Source organism: Acyrthosiphon pisum, chromosome A1 (genome assembly GCF_005508785.2).
Source record: "Acyrthosiphon pisum isolate AL4f chromosome A1, pea_aphid_22Mar2018_4r6ur, whole genome shotgun sequence".
NCBI lineage: Eukaryota > Metazoa > Arthropoda > Insecta > Hemiptera > Aphididae > Acyrthosiphon > Acyrthosiphon pisum.
Window position 1 is genome coordinate 79,148,566 of NC_042494.1, and position 16,261 is coordinate 79,164,826.

Genomic DNA, 16,261 nt, shown 5'->3' on the forward strand with positions numbered 1-16,261 from the left:
AGTGTGAGTTTTAATAGTTTATTTTGTTTTTTTAATCTTATAATGTTTATGCTGTTTTGAGTTTGATGATTGTAATTGGAAACCAACATAGTCACTTGTTTTTTTAAATTTTACGTTAGCTGATGATTATGTTAATCAAATTATTCGTAATAATAATATTATCAGGTATATTTTAAAATTTTAGTTATAAATCTAATTATATGCATGCGAATACCTTTAGATCAAGAGGAAATTCTCATTCATCGCAAAATATAATTCAAGGTTTTTCTTGACTAGTAAGCTGTGCTGCTAAACTTATTTATTATCCACCTTGATTATAAATGGAATTTAAAGTATTGAGTATTTTTTTTTTCACTTAATTTTAATTTATGTCCCCAAATCGATTAAATAAATACGTGGTGGCTTGGTGTGGTACGGTCCGTACACTCAACTGCGGAAATACTCTGAGTGTACGTATCGGCCGGTGTTGCTAGTTCCCGGATGGGTGACCACTTGGTGGGAAGTCAATTACTACATCAGTGTCTTTTTTTGTTTTTTTGTGTATTGCTGTATTGTTGGACAAATTGAATAGTAGTTAAAATTTGTGAACCGTAACAATAGACATTGAAATCATAAACGAAGATAATACGATTGGGTAGCTTTTTTGTAATTATCGTTTATGGCTACTAGATAAAAATGTAACGCTGAGTAGGTACACATCTTTGAAGGAGTCCGTTTCATAGTTTCTATTAGTTCATTATTTTATATCATATTATTTTTTTTTTTATGTAGTTGAAGTTAATACATCTAAAAAGTGATTATTTTAGAGGGGTATTACCTCCCCTACCAGCTCCGGAGAAAAATGAATATCCCATTAGCCAGGAATACTCTGATATTTGTATATCAGAACTTTTTGTATCGTATTTATTTTGGGTACTGAAAATATTTGATCTTCCCTCTCTCCCTCAGGGAACATAATGCAGAAAAAAAGGCTGGAGCCAGGTACTAATTATTTTGATATTTTGATATTTAAATAAATGTAATAATTTTAAACAGCAAATTTTAGGAAAGTCGAACAAATTGAAACGTTATTAAACGTTTATACAGTTCTAAGCACTCACATTTATATTTTATACAATCGAACCATCCAAAACGCTTTTATCTCAAAGGCCGCAGTAAAGATGTTACTAGCAATTTTCCTGATCACATTTTTCGTGACACGTATTGTACCCCATAATAATAACAACAATTGCTAGATATTCACGCTCACACACACACACACACACACACACACACACACTCACTATAACTTACGGTTGCATTTCGTTCAGTCATAATGGGATTTTTTTCCATATGGTGCTTCTAAATCTTCATTTTTTTTATACATATAATCGAGTTAATGTTATTGTATCGACCATAAATTTGCGTGGAGCAAAAGAAAGACCTCGGTAGCCATATAAAGTTTTATTGGGTTATATTATTATTATTCCAAAGAAACGCAATTGCGTTTGCTGCGATTTCATTCTGCTCATAAAAATTCAAGATCCTTTGTGTGTATATAAACAAACGTATGCGTATATATTTTGTAATATATGCATCTATTATATTTTTCACGATAATATTTTTTTCTAATAATAATACTACCTACTATAAGGACCATCACGCTATAGTATATATATTAATTTGAAAGAAAAATACATAACCATAACATATAATATATAATATAAGCGAAAATCAGCCTATTATTATCTATTTAAAAAAATTACCACTAGCTAGTTAATTTTAGTTATTATTTTTAAATTTTAAAGTAAACGAGAATTGAAATAATGATTATTATATTGCGATATTAATATGACTAATGAACTGGAACACTAAACATGACAACACTTGTAACTTAGAAATGTATGAAATTTTTTTTACCAGTTAATTATACTCTGCGTATATTTTAAGACAACAACTAGCGATTGCCGATTGATATACAGATGAATAAATAAATTAAGGTGGAACTTCGCTTAATATTGTATAGCAAAAATATTTTAATATAAATCTGTTTCAGTTTATATTTGTAACAAGATAAAAAAAAAGAAAAGTTCACATTGTTCTTATATCTAAATTAATTTTCATTTATATAAAACATATTAATTCCACCACTGACGGCATTCGAATTTTACTCGATATTCAGTATGCACACTTAATCATAATTGCTTTCAGACGCATACGCCAATGAGAGACCACGCCGACAGTATAATATCTAAAATAAATAGTAATTATTATGTACTTTATAAACGGGTATATATTATAATAGTAAACACGAACAAGAATAACTGCTCCGAGCGACTACACATATTTTAATAATATCACTTCGAATAATGTAAAATATTTAAAACACTTCTGCAAGTTTAGTAATATTTTCTGATAAACACAGAAATAAACTTCTACAGTAATAATGTTGTATTTAATCATTTGACCAATGTCAACTTCCATCAACTTGGGTATTTCAATGAGATTCTTTTTTCATATTTTAATTTTAGGTCTCAGTAGCCGAGTATAACGGGCACTATACTGCAGTAATTAACTCATATTATATTGTCTCCTGTATACATGTATAATAATGTAAAAATCAAAAAGAATACTTCCTAAAAATAATAAGTGCAATTATTATTAGTGTTAGCATATTATACTATAATATGTTAGATAAACCATGAATGTGTACTACCATACTCCATATGATTGAAGCTTTCCGGGGTCTTGAAAATGGAAATGGTTAAATCATTCACTGATTTTTACAAAAGTATTATGAATAAATTATAAAAATAATATTCCGAGGATAGGTATAATTAAACAGGTATGAAACTTATGAGTTGAATCGTTACTCGGTACCCGTAATACTCTAATATGACGTGGATGTTAGGTTAGGTTATTATTATTAAAAAATGTACGTCCTTTGAATAAGATGTTTATTTCATCTCTGGTTAATAAGCCATTTCCGATCCGGTGTTCGAATTATTTTAGATTAACTGAAATTACCGTTTTTACCGCCAGAACTTTGCAGGGTATGTATAATACACGTCATACCTGTAAATGGGATTTATTTTATGATAATTTGTCACTCCAGTTTTGGCGGTCATAATGTGGTGTATAAAATTTGAGGCTGTTTTAAACGAGTTATAGTGGACCATAAAATCACTTATTACCATCAGTAATTGGTTATATTTTCAATATGTGCCACTATCCCTAAGAAATCCTAAGTAAAGCGAGAGTTCCTATGCAGTATTTTTGAAAAATAATGAAATATTCAGTATCATGATGCGTCATTATACTGAACATGTAATTATTACATATTAAAATAATTATACCCATGTAATGTTTATGGAAAGTACTTCTATTATTTCAACGCTATAGATTTCAACTTCGAAAGTAGTCGTAATCGTGTCAGTAAATCAAACACCTAAATATTTGGTGTATGTTTTTCGGTTGCAGATAGTGTGAATTCCTATAAACGGTTAACTATTGAGTTAAAAAAAAAATCACTATCGAATGACGACTGCGTCAAACTGTACGTTGTTTAAAATACGGTAACGGCGAAGAAACGGTACATAGCACACAATGTAATAAGAATAATTTTTATGTTGGCAGTCTTTAGTCTTGAAGTATTTTCTGCTTCAACAATATTAGAAGGCGCCGTGGGTCGTGTCCCTTGTCTACTCAACCACAACGTTCAGGTTCAAATCAAGTGCATACTTATATATATATATTCTATATAAATTATATTGATTGGATATAGGACCCAAGGGTGTTAGTCGGCAGTTCCGTCTCGACTGCACTTGGCGACCGATATAATTAATTTCGGAGGGTTGAAGCGCGTCTGTACCGGAGACAGAAAGGCCAACTTCTTACGGGACACGACCGCTTTGAAAATAAATTCCCAGGCGCGCTTAAAGCGTGTTGATTTAGATGTACATTACGTATATAGTATGTTTTTCCCGCCACGTTAAAATAACACAGCGATATGGCGTGGCTTTAAGACAAAACTAAAAAGACGTTTTCGCACGCACACGCACGCACGCATGAATACTCTTGCCCACACACATACATAATATTATACTGGTGGAGGTGTGTATGTGTGCATACGGAAAATTCAACGTTCCTCGGGGCTGAAAGGTTTTCCGTGGGTAATTCGATGAGTATGACGAATGATACGCATACGTCGCTCGAAATCCATTTATTTCCCTACAGTCATTTCTTATGGTAATTTTTTATACCGGTGTGATACATTTACAGTTTTTCATTAAACGCGTCGAGATGGATCCGAAAGTCGTCGAGGTTCATTTTTATATTCACACAAGTGTGCGCCGTTTTTATTAAAAAATAATAATAATAATAAAAATAATGCAAATAAATTGGTACCTATAGTTAATTTTAATATTGTGTCGATATGAATAACAATAAAAAAAAAAACGCTTAAGTGGATGTCACTCTACTGTATAGTAAGTTACAAGTGGCTAAGTGGGTCATTGATGGTATTGAATTTGAATTCAATGATAATAAAATATATCATTATGGTATCGAGATGGTTTGTCAGTCTAGGATAATTTAATATATAAAATTCTCATGTCACAATGTTAGTCTCGATACTCCTCCGAAACGGCTTGACCGATTTTTATGAAAATTATTATGCATATTCAGTAGGTATGACAATCGGCCAACATCTATTTTTCATACCCCTAAGTGATAAGGGTTGTCCAGAAAAAATAAAATAAAAATATTATTATTTACGATAGAAATATTTGTTTATAAATGGTTGCTATTGGTTATATAAATAAAAATTAATAATATTATTATTAAAAAAATAATAGTGTATTATATATTGGTTGCTATTGGTTAGTCGGGCATTTTTGTTGATTTGTATTATTATTTTTTGTCAATATATATATATATAACTATAAAATCTGTGTTTATATAATATATTTCTTAATTTTTTTGGTTACAGAATTAAGTACTGTTCCGCGCAACAACCTTATTTTTAGTTTTCAATTCTTAGCTATAATAAAAAGAGGAACATTTTATACATTTTTAACAGCAAAATAATTTGTGTAATTTTTCAATTTGATAAATTATGTTAAAATTCTAACTTTAAAAGCTTATAAAAAAATATGCATGTGTATTTTTAATATTTTTCAAATGTTTTTCTAACAATATATCAGGTGCCTTATATTAAATTTTCATGCTTTTTAACCCAATAAATAAAATTGTATTGACATGTATAGAAAAAAAACTAAAAAAAGGTGGGTAAGTTGGTGTCGCTCTGCTGTACAGTAGGTTACAAGTAGGTCACTGTAATGGATGGTGTTCAATTTGAATTCAATGATATTATATCATTGTAGACGAAAAACGATTCTGAGCGGAAACGGTTTGTCAGCATATGATATTACTATAAGTATATTTGATGATATTATTGTGAACAAAGTAATTTATGTATAACCTATTTACGTGGAACCTTGTTTTAAATTTTCAATCCTTAGCTATAAAAGTTGAACATTTTATAAATTTTTAACTAAAAAATAATTATTAAATTTTGTTGAAATTCGAACTTTAAATGCTTATAAAAAAATATTGTGCCTATTTATTTTTAATATTTTTCAACTGCTGTTGTAACAGTATATCAGGAGTCTTGCATTGAATTTTGACACTTTTTTTACCCATCAAATAAAATGTTATTGATATTCATAGAAAAAAAAAGGTGAGTAAGTGGATGTCGCTCTGCTGTACAGTAGATTACAACTTTTACGACTTTATAATGGATGATATTAAATTTGAATTCAATGATATAATATTATTGTATAAGAAAAACGATTCTGAGTGGAGACGGTATGTCAGTCTAGGTATAAGACATATTATATACTTATCTATGGTATTAAAAAAAAATTGACCTATAATAGGTACCTATAATAAATTCCAAATTAATCATATCACAATATTCATTAGGTACTTATAACGCGTTATACATCAACAACAAACCGTGATACAATCATAGATATATAATAGTATACTTTAGAAGTTTCATGTACCCACGAATAATATTATACAATCGCAACAAAATAACTAAAATAGTAATTCTAGGTATTTTAATATGTAATTTCGTCCAAATTTGAACTTAATATGACAACAAAAATAAACTGTACTTATGTGTTTTTAGATTTTTTGGTAACAGAATTAACTACTTACGTGGAATCTTGTTTTAAATTTTCAATCCTTAGATATAAAAGTTGACCATTTTATAAATTTTTAACTACAAAATAATTATTGAATCTTAAATTTGATAAATTTTGTCAAAATTCGATCTTTAAATGCTTATAAAAAAAAACGTTGCCTATGTATTTTTAATATTTTTCAACTGCTATTGTAACAATATATCAGGAGCCTTTCATTAAATTTTCACGCTTTTTTACCCAACAAACAAAATCTTATTGATATTTATAGAATAAAAAACTAAAAAAATTGGAAACTGAAGATGTTCCTTAACAGCTCAAAATAAGTCAAAATATTTTTAAAAAGGCATGGTGTATAGAAAATGCTGAAACAAACATTTAGTTAAAATTTCACGTATCTATGGTCATATGTTTTAGAGTTACACTAAAACCAAAATCGATTTTGCGTAAAAATTCCCATTTTTCCTAATTTTTTCGTTTGTTTTTCACGGCGCTTTTGAAAACTACTGGAAAATTTTTACTTTTGACCCCTTCAAACTAGATTCACTTTCCTATCAGAAAAGATACTGTTGAAGAAAATTCAAGCATTTTTATTGTCCTAAAAGGTGATGACAGACTCACACAAAAAAAAAAATCATCATATCATTTTAAAATCAATACATTCTTCGTTTCACTCAGAATCTAAAATTGAAAATGACTTAAACGGTTTAAAACATGTCAAAATAATTTAAAAATATTATGGTTTATAAAAATTGATAAATATAAACATTCAGTGTAATACTTAATTCATATACCTACAGCAATTTAGTGTTGCATGAAAAACCAAAATCAATTTTGTTGAAAACTGATTTTGCGTAAAAATTCTCGTTTTTCAACAATTTTTTGGGGGTTTTGCTCGGCACTTAAGAAAACTACTGGGAATTTGAAATTTTGAATTCTCGAATGCACCAACAATATTCACTTTCCCATCAAACAAGAAACTGTTGAATCGAAGCAGTTTTACTACCCAAAATGGTAATGAGAGAAACTAAAAAAAAAAAAAACACATCATTGTAAAATCAATGCATTCACAGCTCAGAATTTATAAGATCTGTCAATAGCACTATAACTACTATACTAAATAATTTACATTTCACAGAACTAAACGTAGCTAAAAGCACAGTGAGCACTTTGATATTTAATTTTTACGGTCTCTAGATTATACTATTATGTATGATCAAAAACATATAAAATTAACTTGCTTATAATAATATTCCATCATGAAACACAAAAATCTATCAATATGATATTTAATATGTCAGTTTTCATATTTTAAAAACTAAAATGTAATAAAATGTAATTATACAATTTTCAGAATTTATATGAATACAATAGACTCAAACGATTTTTTTTTTTGTACCAATGTGTTTTACTTCTATAGTTTTATTTATTTCCCCGAAGTTAACTATAAAAAAAAATTTATAATAATATTGGTTTACTATTATTCGATAAAAAGTATCAAACATAATTTAAATAATGAAATACTGAAAAAAAATCCATATACATCATAAACATCTAGGTATGGTAAATAATATGAAAAGTGATCGTTTCAAAAATATGATTATTGTTATAAATACATTAAAATGATTGTAACAAGTTTTTTTAAATAGAAATATACTTGACATTTTTTGTTTTTCATTAAACAATTACATTGGTCCTTATGTATATAAAAAATTAAATTTTAGTTTTGTATTAACTTATTACCCTAGTACAACGTATTTTATTATTATACAACTTCGATAAGTAGGTAGGTAGGTACTATACTTGTTATTTTTGGACACATTATGGTTACAGTGTGGCATTGGTCAAAACAAAAACGTGAAATCAGAGCCCATAAAATGCAGTTCCATTTTCTCTCTCTGTCTTCCGTTAGTCACATATTCATTTGAGTAGAAATTGTCTCTATCTTTCGTCTCCGATAAATCACTAAGTTTAGGTACCAAGTCAACTCCAGCTCTTAACCACGAAGGAAGAGGGACTAAATAATTCAGAAATAAATCGTGGGTTAACCGATTTTCTTCTTCACGGGATTTTTTTTCTTTACTCTATTCTCAACGAATTGATATGCAAAGAGGCTTCCTTTTGTAAATAAGACCTTTTTAGCTTAAAAATGTATCCGACTGGCCGATATTAGAAACCTATGGCGTGCGAGGGGAACGAGGAAACGAAATAAAACACTTTTTCGGTTATGCAAACCATTTTCGATTAATTCGTTTGTTTGACACATTTCCGGAGAGAACTAAACCATTCATAATATATTCTTCTATTCCATTCTTATAGAAAAAAGTTTACCCCAAATTATAATGATATGTGAAGTGTTCCATGATAAAATTTATTGTATTCACAATTATTATAATTTATATTTTTCTCGAGAAAGCACTATTTTTGCTCAATTTAGGAAATAAAAATCGATAAATGACTTTTCGAGGGAACAATAATTATATTGAATTCGATTAAAATATATGTTATATAAATTATACTCTAATGGAATCTAGTATAAAGTTGGTTTTTTTTCAGAGTTTAGTGTGATACCTGTGAATCCTATATCGACTCGACGATACGGATCCGAACGAAGACAGGTTCATATAAATTAAAGTTAAACATAATCAATAGAAACTAACCATTTAAACTGAAATGTATAGGATAAAGAAGAGAACAGTTTCAGCCGTGAAATGCTGATTAAAATGGATTTCGAGTGCAATTATTGCGAGACGACCAATATAGCATTGCGTCTGCTATAGACTTCGAGATCGGTATACGACTGTGTGATTAAGCACTCCTTAGTAAAAAAAAATATAAAAAGCTCCGTAAACGACCGAGTGTGCCCATAAGTCGCTCAAACGTCGTAAAGGTATTTATACGGTCTCGAGAGAATTGGTCTCGAGTTGATATGAACATTTTGAGAACTATCGCTCGGTACATTTAGTACGAACTGCAAACTCCCGAGTTTCGAGAAATGATTTACTAAGTTTAATATTCACGTAAATCGTAAACGACATTCAAAATTAAGTGACATGCTGGTGTTAGAAAGCACCGGACCCATCATATCTTAGATGGTTTAATTTTCAAAGGAATATTGTTAGGTAACTGTTTTGTAATTTAATCAATCTTTTACTATGGTTTTACGATTTGATCAAACTTTACCTATGATAACATTTTAATGTATATTGCTCTTGACTTTTTATTCACAATAGCTGTATTACAAGTATATTAAGAAAAATATATAATAAAATAAATGTATTTTTTGACTTAAAGATGTACTCATTTTTCACCTCATATTAAAATACATTACATTTTTACAAGAAAATTTACATTTTATCTTCTATTTACTTCAAAAACACTATAAAAAATATGTTTAACGATACTATATTTTTTTTATTATACTCAATTTCAGACATTATTATAGCAACCGTTTTAAATTATAAATTTACAATTTAAATAAATCAAATACATTGTACATTTATATTTTAATAACATTAAATCATATAGTATATTTTTTGAAATGTAATATTATTATTAAATATATAAAACGGAGCAATGACTATAAATTATTGTTGATGATCTTAACTACATAATATGACAATAACGTGAAATATTTTGTACATTACAAACTTTAAAAACATATTATATTAATTTCATTTTTCATTTAAAAAACTGGGAATATTGTAATATATGAATTTGTTTATTAAAAATTAAAGCATATTTTTATAATGTAGGTATACATTAAACTCATTATAGAATGATGCGGAGAAAATAATAATTATTAAAAACAATTATTTGCGTTTTACTTTTAGATACCAACGGCAATTGTTTTGTACTCGACCAAAAAACGTTTTTCACATATTACAATTTGAAGAAAAAAAGTTCGACTATTCATAGGTAGTCGCGTGTCGTGAAGTGGCATTTTTCTTCTTACAGTTTTCTTTTTCATTTATATTAATTTACTATACAAACAACTATGGAACACGTTCTCGGGGGAAATTTGTGAAAATAACGAGCTGAAACTTTATTTTTATCATTATTTTTTTTTTAAAAATAACATAATTCTCGGGACATCGGTCGGTGGCGGAAGCAGCAGTAGTTGTAGCGACGGCGCGGCGTGCCCGCGGCGGTAACGGTGTTCCGGTGGAACGAAGATGTGCATGGTCATATAATAGGTATTACACGCGTGTATAGCTTATCCGTTTCAGCACAAGACGAGAGTTTAAAAAAATATACTATGAGACACGGATACAGAGATAGAGAAACATATATAAGCAGAGCGAGAGAGAGAGAGACACACACACACACACACACGCACGCACACAAACACTCGGTCGAATAGTTTTTTCGGTAGTTTTAGCGGGCCGTTTAGCCACTGGACATTTTTAACCAGTTTACCACCAGTCCCCAAGTGTCCGATTCGTTTGGTCGCCTTTTTAATACGTATAAAGATAATATATATATATATAGCATACGATCTTACATTGATCATGCGACGTACGGGTTAGGTTAGACTAACGCGTGTGACTAACCATCCGGCGTGACAGATAATCGCATGGCCGTTCACGCGAGTCCGTTTGCACTTTCGTAGTTGTTGTTGGAGCAGCAGCACACCATCAAGAGGTGGGCGCTGGTGTATTATAAAAGTTGTCTGATAAGATTTTTTTTTTTTAAGTTAAAAATGAAATAATTCTTGGGACATTGGACGGCGGCGGAAGCAGCAGCAGTTGTAACGATAGCGTGGCGTGCCCGCGGCGGGGACGGTGTTCCGGTGGAACGAAGAAGATGTGCATGGTCATATAATAGGTGTTACGCGCTTGTATAGCTTATCCGTTTCAGCACACGACAAGATTTTTAAAAAAAACATGCTTTGAGAAACGGAGACAGAGATGGAGAAACACAGAAGCAGAGATCGAGAGAGAGAGACACACACACACAAACACACACACACGCGCACGTGCACACGAACACTCGGTCGAACAGTTTTTTCCGATTTGGTCGTTTTAGTGGACCGTTTAGCCGCCGGACATTTTTCAACCAGTTTACCGGTCCCCAAGTGGCCGATTCGTCTGGACGCCTTTTTAATACGTATACAGATATATAGCATACGATCTAACATGTCACGTACGGGTTAGGGTACGACCTATGTATAATAAACGGTTTAAGCGCGTGACTAACCATCCGGCGCGACAGATAATCACACGGCCGTTCGCGCGAGTCCGTTTGCACTTTCGTAGTTGTTGTCGGAGCACACTGACACCGACACGAGGTGGGCGCTGGTGTATAAAAGTTGTGCCCTCGTTTTAAAAGCGGCGCTTGATCGATGAACTTTTTCTATTATAAACGACGAACGGTCAGTAAAACATGTCCGGTGGAAGGGGTGGGGGAGGGGGTTGCGGCGGGGGGGGGGGTGATGTGCGTGTGTGTGTGTGTGTCCAAACGAGTTTTAAACTGTTATTAAAACTCGCAGGGCACTTCCCAATGCGTTTTATTGAGCTTATAACGCGAAAACTTTCGGACATACAACCGGAGTAAAAGTAATCACCAGAGCGTACACGTCGTACACTACACTGCGATTTTATACGTTTTTATTTCTACTCCGCGGAAAAAATAAATTATATAACACATTAATCGGTCCGTCAGTCGTCGGTGTCCGATGGTTTTTTTTATATCACAAAGGTGGGTGGGTATTATGCTAAAAACTGTACTCACCTCTAAGTTGTTGATGAACCAAGTGACCTGTGCTAGGGGAAATGTCATTTTGGCTGTACAGTTGGCTTCTAAGAATTCACCTACGGAGTACAATGGTCGGAGTCCTTCTATCCTCGGACCATCGTCGGGAAACGCTACATGAAACATATAATAGACGATAAATTAAAATTGTTGCAACATATCAGTTATAGTAATATTATTGTTTTAAGTGATAAGAATATGTAAGATTGAAATAAATTATTAGGTACCTATACTATCCGATACAATGAATTAATAATTTGATTTTTGTCCCAGCAATACATTGATTCAAGTGTGTGTATAATAATTCACTATTATTCATTGTATTATATTTATGTTTATGCAATCAATAATAATGACTGCGGGCATTGACATTTATATTGACAATAACAATTATGTTAAAAATCGAACTATTGAATGACTCGAGAATGGTTACACAAATATTATTTATTATTAGGATTTAAATTATGATCACGTATTAAATAATATAATATAAAACCTAAAATATAGTGCATAAAATATAATAGTGTATGCCGTATTTATGATATATATAAATCTTTATAATTTATAGGTCAAAACTATACTTGAGATATTATGTTTAATGATTATTTTGGCACTGTGTAGATAATATTACTACCCTTATTATTATAATTGTATAGTATAACTATGAGTGTATTAAAAAATCGTTGATTAACGATTCTACCTGATTAGTGATTAGGGTAAACTTCCAGTGAATAATAACAGAATGGTTCTTGTTAATTAACAAAGTTATTGAAGGGATTGAAAATATCTGGTGGGTGCAGTAATCAAAGAAAATAATTGGAAACAAGTAATGTTTGGTAGCTTATGTATAATACACTTCAGCACATATACCTAGATATATGACGACAATAATAATACAGTTGATGGAGAAAATATTAGTAAAATAATAATGCATTGACTGGAAGAACCGGATTGCATAGAATGCAGGGTTTCTACAGTTCCGGTGACAATAACTTACTATAGATATCAGTAAAACCACGTAAATGGCTTAGTACCTACACTATTGTCAGCCACATATAGTGACAAAGCTGAGTTGATAATCGTTAAAACATTTATGCTTGAAACTTAGTCTGAGCATAATATTAGGATAAATCAGTATTAATAGTAAATACCTACTCAGAAATAAAAAATATATTTTTTTTAGAAACATTAAAATAAAATAGGTAACACATTTAAATATATATACATATTAACAATATTATATTTAATTTCTATTATAACTTACAATACATAACATATTATATAGGGCGATATATGTACAATCTACATTGATTTATTTTAGGATAGTTGTGACGTAAAGTGTAAGTTTTTTATCCAACATTTGTATGCATCGAATTCAATGAATTCATATCACGAACAACTTTTGAAGTTTACTCAAGGGAAATATGAATTTCAACATTCAATATTTAGTTCGTATTGTCTTTGAATATCAATTATGTAAATAAAAATAAAATTTGTTATACCTGTACTATTATTTAATATTATAATTTATTAGACAATATATTATTAAATATATAGTATTTTAGTTTTGTGAGACCCGATATTTTGTACATATTACTTATTTTTGGAAAGTGTACAACAATATGAGTACGGCGTGTAAATAATACTACAATCGTTTCTTACCAATGACTGACATATTGGCGTCTTCGACGACTGTCGGGAAATTCGGAGCATCCGTAGATACTTCACACTTGTAATTTCCGTTGCTCGTCCTGGTCAGCGGATACAGCGTCACTTCACTAGCGGACGACTTACTCTCCTGGTGGATAACAACAACAATAATTAAATCCATAATACCTGAGAAACGTGGATGCGATGTACATTAAATTGCGTACTACTGAGATTAGGTAAAGCGTGGTATTATAGTCAATGATTGTGAACGCAAAGAAGTAAATTTCTAATTACGAATGCAAGTAATAAATACCTAGGTTTTTCAATACAATATATTTTTGTCTTAAAATTGTTTGTTTTCAAAATGTTGCATTTATACGTTATCAGTCTATGATATCTATATATATTGGTTCTCTTACATGCACCATATTATATGCAGGTAATAATAAAATCCATCGTATGTAGTTTTATGGAACTTCAATATAGGAGACGCTTTTTAAAATAAAATATGTTTGTTTTAGGTTTTAGGTTTTAGCTTACAAGCTATTTAATACTATAACAATATTTAACTTTAAATTGACGGTTTGATGTATAATAAACCATGCGTATTTGGTTTAAAAAAATTGAAAAATATCTATATATGATGTTTGCCTTTAATATTATATAAGGGCAGCAACGAGCGTATTAAATTCCCAAGTCTTCTCATTGCGAGAATCAAACATACTATAATAATATATCAAACATAACTCAAAAATAATACGGTAAAACGACGCCGTATCGTTATATGAAGTTGTAAAACAACTGTGCTGGCGACGACGACTGTGGCGGCGTATATATTATATAGGCACGGTAAATTGCTCCACCTCGGGAGGGGGTCTGAAGGCGCTCATATGAATACGAAATAAACGACGATATTGTACGACAGTGCCACAGTGACGTTTATATATTTTATTGCGTACGCTCATGGGGGGGGGGGGGGGGGGGTGTGGCATAGAATACATGGCAGACGGGCGTCGTCGTTTATTTCGTTAGGTTTTTATTCGGATGTTCGGTGTAAAAACGGCTGCCGGGCCGATATAAAGTACGAGACGTACAAATGCACCAGGGTATGTGATAATGTTTTCGCGGTTCCTATGTAGGTCAATGAGTCGAAAACTTTCACCACAAATTTCCACGAAAATATATTATATATACGAACAACATGATATTCGCGGCAGGATTACACAGCGTTTCGTTGTTTCATCTCGGCGTCTAACCGTCTCCATCCACCACCTGCACAGCACCATCGCATCGTCCCTATCTCTCGAGTGCACCTAACCTAACTTAACCGCGGCGTTCCTTTCAGCGGCGGCGGTGGTGACAAACTCTCCGCGGCGCAAAAACTCTCCACCGCGACCCCGTGGCCTAAGAAAGTTTTGGCCGTAATTTTTAAGCCACCGCTGCCGTCGTCCCGCGCGGAGTACACGGCGCGACGTGCGATAAAATAATTTACCGACCGAAAATAAATGAAAAAAAAAACGAAAACTGACCGAAAACGTCGACGCGACAGACTAATATTTTGTTCTACTCACGTCTACGTTTACTCCGTCCAAATCGAACACGAGCGTCTGCGGAGACAATCCGGGAGTGTATCGGAAGAATTCGTGATCGTCCTTGTACCATTTCACCGAGTACAGACTGTCGCCGCCCGTGTCGAACTGGCAGTACAGCGTCACCGAACTCCTCAAGTCCGCCCATTGGGGTATGATCAGTTTGGTCAAAATGAGACCGCCTTTACTACCTGCGAAAATATACAAACGGATATCGTGAAATTAAAAATATCAATAGTCAAATGAATTAATTATTAAAATATGATAAATCTTTTCTCTTAAAAGATGATATATTATACATAATATTATATAATAAAAATATAGTAACAGTATAATAACAATTTAATAGGAATGATTTAACTACAACTAGATGGACGACCACGTTCTGGTTCAGGACTACGTAAAAATATGTCACAGTCAAAAAGTGTCTGCGTCCAGTGATCCTCTATAACTGTTATGATGTGAGGTACAGCTGTAACGAGTATTTTATGTTTTTGTACAACACATATTATATTATTGTATTGTACCTACAATAAACGTTTTCTATACACATAATACACGACGGTCACAATGAAAATCCGACACGAGTTCGCGTGAAGGTACCACGTTCATAATCAAAAAGTTCGCGGGCTAATGTTATTAATTCGACGATCATTGTTTTATAAAGGGTCTTCAATATTGTTATTGTTTGTTTCCATAAAGTCAAATGCCAATTAGTCGTTTTTTCGGTTTATATTAAATTTATTATCTGAATTTCACTCTACCAGTAACCTTTTGTTCATTTGTTTACGGGTTTTTTTTTTTTTTTATTATTGCTACTTTTTCCGAATACCAAATATATTATAATAAATATAATATTATACATTATTTGTATTTCAGTAAACTATCACATTGAACTTGAATTAAATTGTTTCAACTATTATACTATTGTGATAAAAACATTGAAAATAATGGGTGTAAAACGAGTAGGTACAAACCCGATATAGAATTGATTAAACAGTTAAGAATCGTAACTCGTATATTGCAGTGGCCATGATGAAATTATATTTACAATTTGCATACGTGTCGCATACTTTATGA

The 16,261-nt window shown here is 31.4% G+C and overlaps 1 protein-coding gene across 1 annotated transcript in view; it reads right to left on the minus strand.

The window, feature by feature from the left end:
- The window catches only part of LOC100163336, a 156,971-nt gene that overhangs the window by 29,825 nt on the left and 110,885 nt on the right, over positions 1-16,261 (minus strand). Inside the window, exons 2-4 of the mRNA XM_001951968.5 lie at positions 15,164-15,372; positions 13,605-13,740; positions 11,922-12,055 (exon numbers count right to left, since the gene is read on the minus strand). Of these exons, the coding sequence (XP_001952003.2) occupies positions 11,922-12,055; positions 13,605-13,740; positions 15,164-15,372 (479 nt within the window). The remainder of the gene's footprint in view (positions 1-11,921; positions 12,056-13,604; positions 13,741-15,163; positions 15,373-16,261) is intronic.